The sequence below is a fragment of the Dreissena polymorpha genome, chromosome 1, assembly GCF_020536995.1.
Source record: "Dreissena polymorpha isolate Duluth1 chromosome 1, UMN_Dpol_1.0, whole genome shotgun sequence".
NCBI classification, from domain to species: Eukaryota; Metazoa; Mollusca; class Bivalvia; order Myida; family Dreissenidae; genus Dreissena; species Dreissena polymorpha.
This window is the reverse complement of record NC_068355.1, coordinates 114,347,154-114,366,629: the sequence shown is the minus strand read 5'-3', so window position 1 is coordinate 114,366,629 and position 19,476 is coordinate 114,347,154. Positions and strand designations below refer to the sequence as shown.

The 19,476-nt window shown below is 35.3% G+C and overlaps 1 protein-coding gene across 1 annotated transcript; it reads left to right on the top strand.

Annotated features, from left to right (window-relative positions):
* The first annotated feature begins 4,963 nt into the window (after nt 1-4,963).
* On the top strand, nt 4,964-19,228 carry LOC127845623 (uncharacterized). The gene is made up of 5 exons (XM_052376670.1): nt 4,964-5,060; nt 9,619-9,802; nt 10,190-10,311; nt 16,914-17,040; nt 18,796-19,228. The coding sequence occupies exons 1-5, from the start codon at nt 4,964-4,966 to the stop codon at nt 19,154-19,156; spliced, it is 891 nt and encodes a 296-aa protein (XP_052232630.1). The 3' UTR covers nt 19,157-19,228.
* The last annotated feature ends 248 nt before the right edge of the window (nt 19,229-19,476 follow it).

The following is a 19,476-nucleotide window of genomic DNA, read 5'->3' as shown; positions in this document are numbered from 1 at the left end:
GTTGCAAATTGCACACGAATGTCATTGAAAGCAGCAAAGACGTAGATATATGTTATCTACGTCTCTGATAGCATATTCTTTGAAATCGAAAAATGAAGAAGTATTGAATTCAAAGTGTGTTTTTTAAATATAAATGTCTAAGACAAGAATCACATACAAATGGTAGGGTTAAAACCTTAAGTAAGCATTTATGTTATAAAAAACCGGTGTGATGATTATCTTAATAAAACAAAACAAATACATGTGGGTATTATTCCGTTTCGATCATACTTGTAGTTTGCTAATTATGTTGTTTGTGGTAACCTTTATAGCCCACGGAAACTATTTAATGCTATATATATACATTCATCGTTGCCACTACTATTGCTTCTGCGACTGCTTCTACTATTGCTACTGCTGCTGCTACTGCTGCTGCTGCTACTTCTAGTACTACTACTACTACTACTACTACTACTACAACAACAACTACTACTACTACTACTACTATAACTACTACTACTACTACTACCACTACCACAACTACTACTTCTACTACTACTACTACTACTACTACTACTTCTACTACTACTACTACTACTACTACTACTACTACTACTACTACTACTACTACTACTACTACTACTACTTCTACTACTACTACTACTACTACTACTACTACTACTACTACTACTACTACTACTACTACTACTACTACTACTACTACTACTACTACTACTACTACTACTACTACTACTACTACTACTACTACCACTACTACTTCTTCTACTTCTACTACTACTACTACTACTACCACTACTACTTCTACTACTACAACTACTAATACTACTACTACTACTACTACTACTACTACTACTACTACTACTACTACTACTACTATTACTACTACTACTACTACTACTTTTAAGAATAGTTATAACAAAAATTATAATAATAATAGTATTATTATTTTTATTATTATTATTATTATTATGATGATTATTATTATTATTATTATTATTCAACATTGTCATCATTGTCGTCGTTCTAATTATTTGGAAAACACGTCTAAGACCCTATTCATTACATAGACTCGCGTTGTTAGTTGTGGTAAGACCCTATTCATTACATAGACTCGCGTTGTTAGTTGTGGTTCTGAAGGCGTATAATTTCAACGATAGAAACCAGAAGTCGTCGCGCGACTAAATGAGTACGGAAATGTATCGGAAGCGGGAGATATACTTAAGGAGGAAACATAGGTCTGGAAACAACAGTAAAATGGTGTTGGTAGTGTATGTCTTGACGTTTGACAACAGTTTTATGGTGATGTGGAAATTACTACAGGAGCTGGCGCGTTGTTTCCTTTCTTGCGCGTGAATTGTCATCGGACTGTAAACTCGACTGAAGAACACTGGATTATCGATTATTGTCGGTACTATAGCAGGGGCATGTATTGTGATGTAAATGATTAGTTCTGCATTTGGAAGGTGCCACGTGGAATGTCCATTGCATGTTTGAATGGGTGAAGAACGTAAATGATTATTTATTATAACAAGTGAGGTTTAAACGTTAGGAATGAATGGATTATAAATAGTTGTAAAGCCTCTTTTTTTAGTATTGTTGTTCAAGCTTTTCTTTTAGCATCGGACATAACTTTAGACTACTCAGCTAATAGATAAGTCATTTTATTTATTTATTTGTTTATTTATTTATTTATTATGCTCCCCCAAAATTTATTTTGGGGGGAGCATATAGTCGCCGCTTCGTCTGTCCGTCCGTGTGTCCGTGTGTCCGTCCGTGCACAATTTTTGTCCGGGCTATTTCTCAGCAACTTATGACCGGAATTCAATGAAACTTTACGGGAAGCTTCACTACCAAGAAATGTGCATATTATCATCGAGTTCTGGTCGGCTAATTTTTCACAGAGTTATGGCCATTTGAAATTTTCTATAAAAAAATCTTGTCCCCCCAACTACTGTGCCCTCAAGACGTTTCCTTTTATCTGAATATATAGTGCAATATTGTGACAAAACAAAAACTTTGGGGAGCATCACCCGTCTCCGACGGTTTCTGGTTTATTTATTTATTTATTTATTTATTTATTTATTTATTTATTTATTTATTTATTTATTTATTTATTTATTTATTTATTTATTTATTTATTCTTCATTCATTCATTTATTCATTCATTCATTCATTCATTTATTCATTTATTTATTTAGTTATTTAGTTATTTATTTATTTATTTATTTATTTATTTATTTATTTATTTATTTATTTATTTATTTATTTATTTATTTATTTATTTATTGTTCGTGCGTACTTTCATAACTTCAATCATTTTTTTTATTTATATGTGTATGTACTTATGTATGTATGTATTTACGTATTTATTATTATTATTTTGTTTTATTTTCATTTATTTTTCTTTATTGGTGGAGTGTTCGTTGTATTTCGTATTGTATTTGCGTATTAATAGCATAACAAAGGCAGTATCGTATTATTAGTTTGTGCACACTGAAAATGTCGAGACTGCTATTACATTTGTAAAGTACTCTGCAACACAATGAGAACTTGAGTGATTCTTTGAGCGGCTTTTTACGGTTTCTTGTTGCTTTTAAGAAATTTTCTCAAAGACGTTAACTGTTTTTTCTTGTAAGCTATGTATGTATGTATACATGTATGGACTCGCAAACTGATACAAACTCGGAAAAACAAAGCCTGAAAAAAGAAAATATTTATTATTTGGGATCTTTGGGAACGAACCGATGTTCATCCAAATACATGTAATTATTGTATTTTCCTGTTATTTAAAATATTTTGTGATTTTACCTGAATTATCAAAAAATTTCTTGTTATGGATAGGGATTTTTTGTAATATAAACACTTCAGTATGTGAAACTGGTGCAGTGCCTAATTCCGCCACGTTTAGAAAGTACTTTAACGATATTGAAATATGTTCAACAGTTGTGAACCAATTGACCAAAATTTCTTATAAATCTAGTTAGATTCAAATTGCATTTGCTCATATTTTTGGATACTTTAACATTTCAACTACTTGGCCAAGAAAAATAATAAGCGATATTACAGACCTATATAATGTAGGCACTGACTGTGAAAATGCTTTAACCGCCACGCCTCGAAAAAAAGGTTTAAACAGATAAAAAATAATATTTTTTCATGTTATTTGTTGTCAAAACGAACTAATCTTTTTTTTTTTAACAATTAAAAATTAGTTTATACAAAACAAGATAATTTCATTCTATTATGTCCGAAACCTTATCGGGTCAATGTGGGGGTCAATGTGCGGTTCAATGTGTGGGTCAATTTTTGGGTCAATGCATGGGCCAATATGTGGGTCAATGTGTGGGTCAATGAGTGGGTCAATGTATGGGCCAATATTGAGGTAAATGTGTGTGTCAATGTGTGGGTCAATTTGTGGGTCAATGCATGGGCCAATATGTGGGTCAATGAGTGGGTCAATGTATGGGTCAATGTGGGGGCCAATATGTGGGTCAATGTATGGGTCAATATGTGGGTCAATGCGTGGGTCAATGTGTGGGCCAATGTGTGGGTCAATGTATGGGTCAATGTGTGGGTCAATGTGTGGGTCAATGTGTGGGTCATTTTTTGGTCAATGTGTGGGTCAATGTGTGGGTCAATTAGTGGGTCAATGTATGGGCCAATATGTAGGTCTATATGTGGGTCAATGTGTGGGTCAATGTGTGGGTTAATGTATGGGTCAATGTGTGGGTTAATGTGTGGGTCAATGTGTGGGTCAATGTGTGGGTACATAGGTGGGTCAATGTGTGGGTCAATTGGTGGGCCAATATGTGGGTCAATGTATGGGCCAATATGTAGGTCATGTGTGGGTCAATATGTGGGCCAATGTGTGGGTCAATGTATGGGTCAATGTGTGGGTCAATGTGTGGGTCAATGTGTGGGTCAATGTGTGGGTCAATTTTTGGGTCAATGTGTAGGTCAATGTGTGGGTCAATGAGTGGGTCAATGTATGGGCCAATATGTAGGTCAATGTGTGGTTAATGTGTGGGTCAATGTGTGGGTCAATGTGTGGGTTAATGTGTGGGTCAATGTGTGGGTCAATGTGTGGGTACATGGGTGGGTCAATTGGTGGGTCAATTGGTGGGTTAATTTGTAGGTCAATGTTGGTCTCAAAATAGCGCATGTGCAGTATGATATATAGATTCCCCTCATGCCATGTATTTACATTAAATGGGTTAGGTTGACAACAATCAATTTAAAGGATTACATTTCCAACAAAAATCAAGGACTCAACACGAAGTGTCGATAATGAAATCATCTATATTTGATATATTCATATAAACGAGTAATCGCATTTAAATGCTTATTTTGGTGCGTTTTGCGGGTTTACGGCAGTGGTGGAATTGCGCACTGCGCAAGTATGTTAATTTACCAACATGCATTTATAACTTCCTTTCAGGTGATTAACCAACCTCTCCGATATGAAATACCTCATAATGCGCCGACCATGAATGTTCGTATTTAACAAAAGTTGAATTATCTGCAATACGCTAGAAGATTCGACAGGCGTTAATTTAATTTACATTAGATCTTCACTCTGGGACATCAACTTTCGGATTGCAGATTTAACAATTTCGTGAATTTTATTTCATTGGGCATTAACTGTGCCTCACAAAACAGGGATATAAATGTATATTTTATAACGTCAACCAACAAGTTTATTATGTCGGACAAAGACCACCAGTTCGACTGCGCACACGTGAGGAAATTTCAGTGAAATAAAACGGTACGATCTCGCATTTGGTTGACAACGGGACTTGGATTAAGTTGATATTAAACTCCACTAACCGGAACAAAAAAAAACAGCGTTAAAATGTCAACAACTTTAATGTGCAAGCACGTGCTTTTATTTGATCGCTTGATTATTAATGGGAATTTGAAAATAAATTACTGAGTTATTAAAGACGCCATCTTCGCATTTGCGATGAAATCTGTACGGTTGCTTGGAAACGGAAGGACGCCAAAACGCACCTGTCTGCTACACAACGCTGAAATAATCATCAGTTGCTACGTCATATGTGGTAAGTTGTTAAACTTATCAATTAAGAAACTGTTGTAAACCAAAGTGCAAAAAGTGAAAATACTTTCTTCTAGTACAACAATTAAATTCTTTTTTTCAAAATCATTGGACGTCCGAAAAACCTTGAAACAAATACCATATTTTTATTTTGTGCAATTTTACCAGCAACGCAATTACCTAGTGTTGTGTCTACGAAGTTATAGAAATATCGTAATAATTAATAATAATCTTTATTATGCTGTTTACATAAATTTACAGAAAGAACAAAAACAAACAAGAAAAACAACAACATTTAATTCGTTTTTTAAAGAAAGCACTAAATTAAGGACATTGTGCCGTTTATTATGGCCTCCTAGAAAAAAACTGATCTTAAAAAAAAAAATATTTAACGAGGTTTCAACTTTTGTGTTGACGTCACACAACAACCAATATGATAACCCATATCGCTTTGATGTCTTTTAAAAAAACGTCAGAAATTAAAAACATCTCAATATGTTTGTATTAACGTCTTGATAGTAATATCAAATAAAAATAGTATAATTTGCAATGTATAATTATACTGTTGTTATATAATGAGATATGCGTAATATATGTTGGTTACATCATAGAAAAAAAAACGGAAATACATAGAGAATAATAGGTTAGTGTTCATTATAGATCAGGTTTATCATGCGAGGCTTAGAAAACAAAAAGCGCGAGTCTTGGCGAGTGCTATTCGTTTTTGTGCCGTGGTTTATAGCAGAAATTTAATTTTCAACGGGGCTTTAATTAACCAAATTCGCTGTAAAAGTAAGATAAAATATATTTATAACAAACACTTGGAAAAAATGTTACTAAGTTCATACAAAGTACAATAATGTGTGTTTTATATCATTTTCATCGTGTCGCATATCCATGTATACTATTTGCATGAACATTTGAAATGAGGCAAAACGGTACATATGGAAGTTAGTATTAAATTGTCTGCAGTAACTTGTAGTACATACGTACGTTACAATCCATGGGTAACGTGTGTTCTTTGTATCATAAGTTGTGGTAATGGTTTATTCGATTTTTTTAATTTAAGCCAATACGTATTGCTCTGCTGCGCACAAAAAGTTTATCCATGAAAAATGGTTTTCAATCAATTAATTATTTACTGATTTCATTACAATATGTTTTTACATTGGTTCAATTTAAACTAACCTCTCTTCGGGTCCATCCCACCCCCCCTCTGTTTACTTTATATATGTGCGCTTGCATGTTTCAATGCTTTAAATATATTTACTGTTAGATAAGTGTTGTTAATGTACTAAAGGAAAGTGAACCGGATGTATGCGTCGATACATTCGTTCGTCCCATCGTCTATATGTCCGCATTTGATCCACACGTAATCTCATTACATAGCCGGCATACGATGGTGCATTCTCCTCCTCCTTCTCCTCCTCCTCCACATCATCATCATCACCACCACCACCACCACCACCATCACCACCACCACCACCACCACCACCACCACCACCACCACCATCATCACCACCACAACCACCACCACCACCACCATCACCACCACCACCACCACCACCACCACCACCACCATCACCAACACCATCATCATCATCATCGTCGTCGTGGTCGTCATTATCATCATCATCATTTTATTATTCAATTGCTTCGTCATTTTTTCAACCGTAAACATAAAACCGTCATTATCTTTTGTATCATCTTTTGAAAGGTTATTAAACATTTTATAATTATAATCATAAAATTTTATTGTTTTCGTCTTCTTCTAAATGCTAGGAGTAATAATAACCGTAATTTCCCATTTCTATAAACATTGATAATATTAACACGGTATTCTCGAACGAAGAGCGATCAAATAAAGTGCGGGTGACCACCTATAACTCATTTCATAAACATGTTTATGTGTCCCAAACAACAAACGATACTTGAAATGAGCGCTTTTGTCAGATTTATGCTAGTTAACGTGCTTAGGTATTCCGATGGGAAATTAAATTTAGTATCCAAACCCGCTTACAAGTTATAACGTTATCGTGGAGGTAATGTCGAACACATGTTTTCTGTATCTTCGGAGTGTTTGGCAAGAGACGGTAAATAGATTGTAGCATTCTTTAGAGCAAACGAAAAATTAAATAAAAAAAGATCTAAAAAGATCTAAAAAAGCCCGTATAAAAACGATTTTCTGATGACAACCAACTGACGTCACATGCAAGAACGGCGCTGAAAGTTCGAAGCCCCTTTATGGCCTGAATACTTTTTAATTTGACTTGAACCAAGGATTTCGGGCACGAGGCTGTTCAAACCGGAAACATACAACCACGTAGAGCGTAATGTATCATTCGCAACCACGAAGTAGACGGGACCTATAAAAACATATAGGTATAGGTCCCTAAACAGACCTACCCGCTGCGATTACTGATCATCTAATATACGAACATCAACGTGTAAATAATAATATTGCGCAATCTTACCTAATTGTATTGCATTGCACGTGCCGCCGGGTTCATGCCCGTCCTATGAAAGTGATCTTCGCTTTTGTAAGAGAAAGCATATCACACTTATGAAATATGTTTTAGTAAATAGTACATTTCAGATTCATATATAAAACAGTTAGTTGTATACGACAGGCTGTAACTAGTGTCAAAACTATATATCGTATAGGATTTCAATTCGTGCACAATAAGTAAGTTGAACGGTAGCTCCAAAAGCGCGACGCCATCGGCTCTGTAGATTAATAACAGACCAACATACGACGTCGAAAAAAGGACCGCTGTTAAATTAGCCCCAAAATTGTTCTGACTACTCAATTAACTCACACCGGTTTGACATTTGCTTATTGATTACCTCTAGACGGGCAATTACTCATCGTCGAACGATATTGCAGTTCAAACTTGGTCAAACTTCATCCCACATCGGAACATTGAACCCTCAACATACTTTCATATTGTTCTATTATATAATTATATTTATTATTATCATCATCATCATCATCATCACCATCATCATCATCATCATCATCATCATCATCATCATCATCATCATCATCATCATCATCATAATCACCATTATTATTATTATTATTATTATTATTATTATTATTATTATTATTATTATTTTATTATTTATTTATTTATTATTATTATTGTATTAAAATTTCCTTCAACACTGAACATTAAACACTATCATACCCATAACTATGTTATCTTAATGAAACAAAAGGGCCTATTAAAAAAAATAGAAAAAGAAAGAAAAAAGAAGCGCAAAAAATAATTGAATATTGTCAAAAATGTATACCATGAAGGTTCTATTATAGGTGAAAATGTCGGAGTATTTCTTTGGTTTTTCGGGTAATCTTGCTATGTAAGTCGAATGTATATTTTTGTTTTATTTTGCAACGTGTCCAACGATGTTCATAGCATGACAAATCCCAGTCAATTAATGTATTTTATGAGATTAAAAACAACAACAACAACAACAACAAACAGCAAGTTTATTTGAGGTTAATACAAACAAGTGTATTTGATTCAGGCATTTTGTCCACAAAACAAGAAATCAAACCAACAATCCTGCATTTTTCTTCAAACCCTACTAATATTGTCTCAAATTAAATTTCAAGGCTTTTTTCCTTCAAAGAAAATGACCGTTGTTCACATATTTGTAAAGTTCGTGACTCAAATTTTCACAAAGTGAAGAAGTTCACGATCCAAATCTTCACAATTTAAAGAACTTTGCGACTAATATTTTTCACAATTTTGAACATTTTGCAATTTTTTTAAACAAAATGCGGTGTTCATGGTCGCTACGCAAAGATGGGGTGACGATTTCTGTCTTAGTCACGGTGTATTACCATTGGGACACGGAATAGAACACTACTTAGACTATATAGGAGCATTGTATATTTACAATTGGGCCGTTCATAATATTGTCAGTGCTAACAAGCAGAACTAACACAGACACTCACAAAGGGAACCAAAAACATCCAATAATACACCGCGTAATGAAGAGGACATTTGTCTGTGAGAACCAGGCCTTGGGGGCGACTGTCTTTAATCAGAAAACGACGAAGACTCGTTCTGCCGTTCGGAAAGAATTAGAAAAGGCAATGCTTGTTTTCCTAATGCCCCGTGACATCCACATTGAATAGCTGCAATAATGAGCAACCCTCCAGGGTTCATTAACTCGTTGCTTTCTTGAAATGAGTGCAATCTGTCATTGACCCAACACCTCTCACCGCCCACTTAACCCAAGCTGCTACAAAAAACACACACAAAATATACCTTTAATCAATCCCATTGTAAAATAATTGGCCATTATTATTCATAAAATATTGTTGGTGATTTTAATATTGTGACGTGTATCCTTATAACAAATATGACAGGCCTTTATAACGTATAACGGGGTTGTCTGTATGCAAAACAAAAAATTTAGTATGTATGTTTCTAAATGCTTATATCATTGGAAATATATTGCAGAGAATATCTTTACCTGAACAGATATCTTTTTCTAAACCAGCCCCTCACTATACCTTCACTATTTTCACGTTCTGACTTTCGTTTCAGGCGCACTGCTCGTGCGTCATGTGTACGGCCAGTGCTCGGAGGCGCACCGCCAAATGTGCTCCTACCCATACATTCAGTTACAGGCGCTCGCGTCCCAGGGGACGTCCGGTGTAGCAGGCACCGCTGGCGGCATCAACCGACTGCTCCCAGATTACAACGAGTCGATGATGAGGGATGTCTGTAGGTGAGTATACGGAAATATAAATACTAATCGAGAATATTTAAGTACAAAATTGGCTTTAAAGTCACAAATATCCACGTAAAAATTGCATTTTGATTAAGTATTTCTTAATGATATAATCTAATTTATAAAGGTAGTTGAGAACGACCGTATATGTGATAGCTATACAAAAATGTTGGCAACAGTTCAACATCGTGAATACACGGGACTGACGGTAGTGAATATACGGGACTGACGTTTAGAAGATCTTTTCAGTGAAAATAATTAAATTTGTTTTTTTTTCTTAATTTTGAGCAGCATTTTAACCGCTTATTGCATAAAAGGAATATGTAGCCACTTTATGTAAATTTAAGTAATCTTGTTATTGTACTTTTATATTTAAACTCACAGACTGTACTCGGAGTTCCGGAACTGTTCCCAGCCGTTTATGACGACATGCAACAACCACACACTTAATGAGATTCACATGTATGACGTCACACTGGGATTTATATGCGGTGATATACTTACAGGTAGATGGCATATGTGATTTTTGTTTTTGTGTTGCTCCGTGGACGTTTATTTATTTTATGTGTTCACCTTGTTGTTATCTTTTATTTTATTTATCATGCATTTAATGTATAACCTTTCTTTTCCAAATGGTATGTCGAAAATTGTATGCGTTTAGAACGCACGGACTGACAGCTTGACACGCAAAACGAGTGTGCCCTACACCTATATTTTGAGGCTTAAACGTGTTGGTTTAACCTAGACCTTCAAAGGTCGCCGTGATGTAATGGATATGATGTCCACCTAGAGATCGAAAGGTCACGGGTTCGATCTCCACCGTGAGAGCGTTCTTTAGATCTCCCCCAAAGACACCAAGTACTGGTTCTGGCCCAGGAAACGGACTCGAGAGCGTTTATATAAGCCATAGGCTTTCGATGCAATCCAGCTAAATAAATATGTATAAACTAACCTAACCCGACCGACGATTATTTGGTTCGGTCGAAAAGGTTTTGGTTGTTGCCTATTCTGGACCTGATCAGTGGAATTCAGTCATGTCGTTACTTTAACATGACCAGTTTGTCATCGGTACTTACACTTTTCAAAGTGAATATTGGCGCATCGTATAGAAGGTACATGTATTATCAAGGGTATCAACAAATACAAGCGTTTTTACCCAGTAATTTCTGCTTGTGACTACGCGTGTGTTTTTTCTTGAGATCTTTGACAAAAATAATAAATTGTAATTGTTATATATGTGAACAGTATATTAAGATAATATATCTTTGTATTTTGTCTGTCTCTCTCGAACTGTTGCTAACGACAATTAAAGTTGTGCGAATCGCCAAAGTGGGTTCTTAAAATTGAGTCAATCTCTATGTATCAGACAATAGAACTAGTTACCGGTACATCGTTTTTTCAAATATTATCCGAAATAAGTATTTTACGGTTATTGTTATATTTATTTTTAGTGCCTTTACACTGTAAGTGCCCTTTCTAATACTAAAACATCCTGTTAAAGCATATAAAATAGTTTAGTTAAATATAAAGCCAGCATGTTTATTCTAAGATAAAATAATATAGACAAGCTAAAATATTCCGTGCAAAGAAAAGTTATATACAACAAAAATGAAATGTGTATGTACATCAATGTTAAAACTATCTATACAGCTTTCCATTTCTACTTTTTAAAATTAAGAAGCAGTTTTGGCAACAGCTCGAACAATTGCATTGGCGGAGAATAAAAATCTAAATTTATCACAGTCAGACAGTTGACTAAAGTTGCTATCACATGCATTGGCCTTCATAAATAGGGGGTTTCGTTCACTTATATATTCTGGACAGTGTATGATAACATGTGTTTCGTTTTCTATTACATTGACACAAAACGGACATGACCTTTCCTCCACTGGCTGGCGCATATACATGTATCTACCAGTTTCTATTTTAAGTGGAGCAACTCCACATCTAAATTTAGCAAGTGCTGATCGGTGAGACAGAGGCATGTTTATAGTGCGACAGAGGCATGTTTATAGTGCAATACAGTTCAGGCTCATAAAAACGTTTAATATGTGTATTTGTTCTAAGTTTATTATGCCCATTGCCGCTTACACTATTTTCTCTGTCAATGGATAACTGCCAGTTGTACATGTGTCTCTTAGTTAGCTCATTTGACACTTCCCTTAACATGATTGCCTTGCTAACCGAGCTACAGTCCCTACTGTACCCGTCTACCTGTAGAGACCGAAACATGGTCGCGACAGAAAAACACCTATTTCTGCAGACAGCACGTCTACCCTTACACCATTTAAAATCTTTGTAATTAACTCTGGTATTATCCATGTTCATTAATCGGTGCCATTGCCGACTGACAGCCATCCATTGGCGAGTTTCAGGTTGTTGCCAGCCCATATCCCCAGAGACAGCGGCAGTGGGTGCATATTTACCAAGACCCAAAAAGAATCTCATAGCTCTATTATGAACTGCATTAATGCATGAAAACGTTTTATCTCCCCACACCGCTGCCCCATAGGCTATGACTGACCATACCATACTATCATATAATTTACTGTATACTCTATATGGCATTCCACCCATCGATTTATATTTTGCAATTAACAAACCTAGTGCTCTACTAGCACTTTGTGCAACCATTTTAACAGTTATATTAATGTCTAAGTGTTCATTTAGGACTAAGCCAAGGTACTTATACTGCTTAACAAAGAATAGGGTCTCATCGCCATACAAAAACTGATTATCTGTTCTAGCTTTTGACTTTCGTCGAAAGTGTACAATGTTATTTTTACTTGTACTAACAGACATACAATTGCTTACACACCAATCATACAATTTTTTTGTCATACATTGTAAATTCTGTTCATTGTTTGCAAGCAGAACAATATCGTCTGCATATAGCAATATACACACTTTAGCATCCCCAACATCAACACTCTACCACAGGCTTTTATATCCATGGCCAGGTCGTTGATGAAGAAGTTGAATAAGGTCGGCGAGCTTGAACAACCCTGACGTAATCCTGACGTAACGTTAAACCAGTCGGTGACGTTGCCATTAATACGAACACAGGAAAAACTGAGGAATATTAAGACTTAAATGCATTCAATATATGTAGTAAATGCCGTGGAGATTTCGGTAAATTGGTTTTTTATTGAGGTGGTATATCTACAATGAGGTGTTAATGACACCTATTATTTGCTTACAATAACATCGAGGCATATATTTGCAAACTGTGGATAAATTTTGAGTTGAGTAATTAATGCTATGACTACGGTAAAGAATTAAGGGGCATGAATGAGCTACCTCTGAACTTTTTTAAACGAATTCTTTTAGGAAAGTGAAGGTACCAAACCAAAAAATGTAGATTGGATTTAAAATGTAACTCTATTGAAAGTAAATTTACGATTTAAATAACTCAATACTATTTTTTAAGTAATTTGTGCTTTTATTTAAATAACATAATAGTAATTATAAATGATGATTTAAGACGGAATCAATGTAACATCTTCAATTAAGTTTAATGCTATTAAAAATGTTTTTGTAAAATATTGTAGTCATGATTTATTGAAAAAACTTAACAAACAAAAACCATAAACAAATATGAAATAATAAGTTTGATATTGATTTCAGTTTAAATATAAAGCACAATAGTATTTTTGACCACCGAAAAGCACTCAATTGCTCAATATATACATGAGGTAGTTTGCCAGCATAATGTTGCCCAGCTCTTGCCACGTGGAGGCCACCTCTTGTAAGAGCCAAATGTTGAATTTCATCTTACATATTACAATACACCATTAGTATACTGCGCGTGGCCGCTACAAAAATTGTGGATTGCTTCAAATTAAGGTCAAATTCCGAGTGCGCGTTATATATAACAATGTTTTATTATTTCTTTCTGGTTGAGAAAAACACAAGAAAAAAACAATATATAATATATAATAGGTGTACGTAATTTATAAAAAGAAATATAATGATACGCGTTCTGTTTTATAATTTTGTTAAGTGCGCGTGCCATTGAACGTTGAGATAAGCGCAGAGATGCGAGCTAAATTACACATAATTAACAAGAAATATCTTTTAAAAAGATATACGGCGTTGATTGTGGTCGATGTTTATGAACGATCAAAAGTTATCTTTATGAGATAAAAAGTAGCGGATGCCTTTTTCTGCGCAGTTCTTAGCTACATCATAAGCAAATAAATTACGGGGTGTTGCGCAAGATTTCGTGGCTTATTTTGCTTTATGTGATATTATTACTCAGATATCTATATTTACAGAATAGAAAAACACAAGAAACATGAAAATAAACGATTTCATATAGGTCAGCCGGCAATACTCGAATCTTATTTAATTGCATAATTATAGTATAGTGAATTATTGTGCTCATGCTTAATAAACTGGTCTAAATGGATAAATATTTCTAATTATTTTTATCAAAATTGGTCCTTATCATGCAAATGTTAAAACCATATTAAAAATCGATGATTGACATACCACAATAATATCGCCGAATATCTTTATTTAGTATCTTTCTGATCAAAACAGACTTCAAGTGCACAAAGTTTACGAGACGGCGTTTATATAAAGATTTCTGCAACTGACCGCAAACTGACCTTGATACCTTGCGGTTTGGAATGCAATGCATTACAGTCAGTACGTTATTGTCAGTAAGACCGGTGTACCACAATGATCGCAACCCCTTCTACGAACTCCGGTGATGAACTGTATATAAACTCTGACTTTCACAAATGGCCGGGAGTTGACCCGAAACCTCGCGGGTTGAAATGCAATGCAAGTAAGTACTAAATATGACAACATAGCTACTAGTATAAACGCTTTTGCGCTGGTAATTCTCTGAAAATAAAAGGTGAAAGCACAAACTGTATTTATGTCGAACATTGATTGTAAAACTGTTCTATCTATTGAGCCTTTTCATTAGAGATAAAATTGTTTCATGCAGTAAAACAGTGTTACAAAGACGCGGATATGTTTCCAATGTTATGGTGTTATACTCAAATCAGCCAATGGAATAAATGAAGTGTATTCATTCGTACCTAGCCGCGGGAAATTTTATTTGAGTATTATTGGACACTTACAAAGGTCAAGTCAGGGTGAAAAGCTGGCTTATTCAGCTAACGCCGAAAAACTGATAAAAATGACATCTAACACAACGCCAGCAGACCAGGATGAATAAACTGTGTATTAGCAACCTGCTGTGGTAATCCCTATATTATCAGCTCACAGGCACCTGGCTACTGTATTGGAACAGGGACCTATACAAACAGGATTGTTGTTTTGTTTGTATAGGCCCCTGATAGGAACAATGGGATTTACGGCCAAAATAACTTATTTCATTTTTTGCCTGAACAAATCCGTTTAATAAAGAATACTAGCTTATTAACTTTGTAATCCGTTTTATGTACCATATATTATACATAAGACACATTTAAAACATGGATACAATATATATAGGACATATTTGAATCTTTCATTTCATTTCATTTCAAAATACAAGGATGTTCAGCCATGATTGTATAAAAACATATATTAAAAACAAAAAAAAAATGGGGACCTAAAGATAAACTTTTAAGATATAAATTAACACCCTTGATTAGAATATTAATAGGTTGCAAGCCTGGGTAATCAATATTACACTTTGCAATCATCTCTAAATTGATAACATCAACTCCGTACATTTTTTATCAGATAATTTAATTAGTGCCTAACAACTCAATTAGTGTACACGCTTATCGACTAAAGTTGCGATAATCCCTATTTATACCAATTTACCGAAACCTCCGCGGCATTTACTATATAAATCCAATTTACCGAACTTGTTAGTTACCGAAACCTCCATAACTCGCTTATGCTCGTTATTTCTTTATCAGATTGTGTAAATTTTATAATTATTACCTTTTTCCCCACCAGTACAACAATGCTCAACTTCCGCTCTACATCACCACCATAAAACACAACCATGTCACTGTACAAGCACCATCAACATACCATCATCATCATCGCCATCATCTACATCTTCATCAGCACTAAAAACACCAACATCCCCACCACAACCAAAACCAAACCGACTATCACTACCTAAAACCAGCACCACTAGCCCCTCCTCACCACCTCCAAAACCACCAAAACATAATTAATCAACCATCAAACCGCCGCGGCTACCATCACGCCACCATCACGATCATCATCAGCTGCAACAACAGCAGTAGCACCACCATCTCGAAAACCACCACTACCATTATCCACACTACTAGCGCTACCACCACCACCAATTCATTATTTCAACACACACAAAAACACAAACATTTAAATCATCACCATCACCACCATCAAAAACCGCTACAACATCATCGTCATCATCATCAGCAACACCACCACTAAAGCCACCACAACAAACACCCTCATCGTAGTCAACACTTCCACTACCATTAAGCCAATCATCATCATCGAGAATCAGAATCGCCATCATCGCTGTATACACAAGAGACAATGTTAAAATATTTAATGAAATAACAAGTACCATATTTGGAAACACATAAAGAAACGAATGAGAAATAAATAAGGTACGTAAAATCGTTATTTCCATCAGTATTTACTATTATGATGGTTAACATAATAAAATAATCGAATTAATGTGAAGTGCTGTAATTGTTGCCATAAATCGGACGGAAACAGGCGTAGTTGAAATGTACACATGGGATGTAATTTATTCCAATTATCGCGTCTTGATGTATTCGTCTTAATTGTATTTGATTGGCCTGCGTATGTTTGGTCACCATTATTGGATGTCTTTGTGATTTGCGTAATTCATAGCATGCGACATCTATAAGGAATCGGTTAATTGTTGAAATAATTAGATATAAATTTGTATAGGCACTGTGGCAAAATCGACATCGGAATGGCATTGGATTTTATGAACCAAGACTATTTCCCCCCACTTGTTTTATACCAAGCTTTCCGGCTGATGTCTTCAACCTTGTTTTATACCAAGCTTTCCGACTGATGTCTTCAACCCATTTATCGTCTGGGTTCATCCAAACTTATCACGTATTTTCAACCTTGTTGATCGAATGCTCCGACTTGTTTCTAGACTACCTACGCAACCGAGCCTGTTACCAGCGTCTGCAGACGTCATATAATGCCTGTAAGCAGAAACACGCTAAAACGTTCCAGGAGATCGACGTCAGTGATGCGTCGACGTCGTACACGCTCTGCAGGTAACGTAGGTTGCTCATGTATTATATACGTAACACACACGAAAACGTGTGTTATAGATGTATTCCAGTTCTGCAGATGTTTATTATTAATGTTCTTGCAAAAAACGATATTATGCCATGTTATGATTAAATCCGGTTTGACCCTTCACCCTTAAAATGAACTAAACCTAAATAACACACACAATCAAAACGAAGTCAACCCCAAACAATTATATAATCAAATCATATAATAGGCCTAAAGCATAGAACTTATTACGGAAGCACATCATACTATAAATGTCGTTCACTATATAGAGTCAAAACTGCATAAGCGGCCAACTGAGAACAGAGGTCAACTGCAGACAACGGTCAGTCTGCTCATTACACTAGCAACTATCGTCAAACAAATGACGCCCAAGTAAATTTTAAGTTTATACAGTACATCTATAGAAATATTGGTACATACGGAATATTACGCTAGTCAATTAATCCAAGAGTTTGTATCACTCGAGTGGCTTGTGTGATGACGTATCACACGAGAGGCGGAGCCTCGAGTGTGATGCGAAATAGCACAAGCCACAAACCAATATTGTCTTAACGCCACTCTGAGGGGATGTTTCTTCATATAATAGGCCTAAAGCATAGTACTTATTACGGAAGCACATCATACTATAAATATCGTTCACTATATAGAGTCAAATCTGCATTAGCGGCCAACTGAGAACAGAGGTCAACTGCAGACAACGGTCAGTCTGCTCATTACACTGAAACTATTGTCAATCAAATGACGCCCAAGTAAATTTTAAGTTTATACAGTACATCTATAGCAATATTGGTACATACGGAATATTACGCTAGTCAATTAATCCAAGAGTTTGAATCACTCGAGTGGCTTGTGTGATGACGTATCACACGAGAGGCTCCGCCTCTCGTGTGATGCGAAATAGCACAAGCCACGAGAGTGATACAAACTCTTGGAACAATTGACTTACGTAATATTTCTTTTATTATATACAACAACTAACAAAAACAGTTAATAATTGTAGTTTTTACTTTAACAAAACTGACAAAACAATTACTAAAACGGTACGCCATAGTTTATTTTAGACGCGTATGAATACAGTTTATGTAAATTAACGTGTAAACATTCGAACCGGGAAAACACAGGTTTCTGACACGCCTACCTTAATGCCATCGTTAATCCTATGTTTATAACAATTAAGTTGACAACTTTAATCCGATGTTTATAACAAAAACGTTGAAACAATATGCACTTCCACTTCTTCCATGTCTTTATCGAAACTTAGTTTAAACCACACTATTTTATTGTATTCCTATCGAAATATACATTTATGCGATAAACGCACACTCCAAAATACGTTTTGAATTCATTCCATGTTTTAACAAATAGTTCACTGTTAAAAAACACCACGTCCGACATGTCCTTAAATTCCATAGAGTTTAGATAAAACTATTGTGTTTCGTCACAGACATGAAGTCACACGATGTACTAAGTAATATATTTCGTAATATAATATATTTCTATTTTCGGCGCGAGTAATGTGACGTCATTAAATGGGTCGAAGTAGTCCGGCTAGTATGGTAATACGGAATTGGAAACAGCGAGTAGCGTAATACGGGATTTTTTATTTCAACGATTGATACAACCTGTATTTTGTTAAAAGAATTAAACAGGTATATAATAAATATGTGTATTTCAATTGAAGCATACGCGAATATCGAAATTAAATTTTTAATCGAACTGTTTGCTTTCAGCGCCTCCAAAGATTATGTGCTATGTGTGTACTCATCTACCGCCCTAGGATGCTCCATGGCGGCAGCAGATGTATACTTCCGGTTGCTTAATCACTCCATAACCGAGGTATTCCGATTGAACAACGTCCGGTGCCAAATTTCCCACCCCATGGACGTCATATCAATATATACGTCAACGCAGACAACGTCGGAACGCGCGAGATCTACGCGAACGATTACGCCGATTACGGACACTAGGGACCATGATAAAGTAGTGGCCAAGTGCAATTCTTTGAGACCTTTGTCTCTTTGTTATTATATTATATGTCTGTTTCTTTGTTTATGCATATACATAGACTTTTTATGTGTGGCGATAGCATAATGCGTGTCATCGTTTGTTTAACTTTGTATGTACCATATTAAGTTGGGTGTATATGAAAAATCAGTTTTCAGTTGTCAAAATTTGTATTACATTATAAAAATCAATCTACGTGTTCTATATAACGTATTAAGCTACATAAGTCAAAATTCAAAATAAATCCTCATATAGTTACATTTACCAAAATATATGTACCAAAAAACAAATATCTATCTACAAAACTGTACATATACCGAATCAGAGAACAAAAAACCCACACGTACCAAAGCAGATATCAAACCACATGAACCAAGCAGATTTCAAGCCACATGAACCAAGCAGAT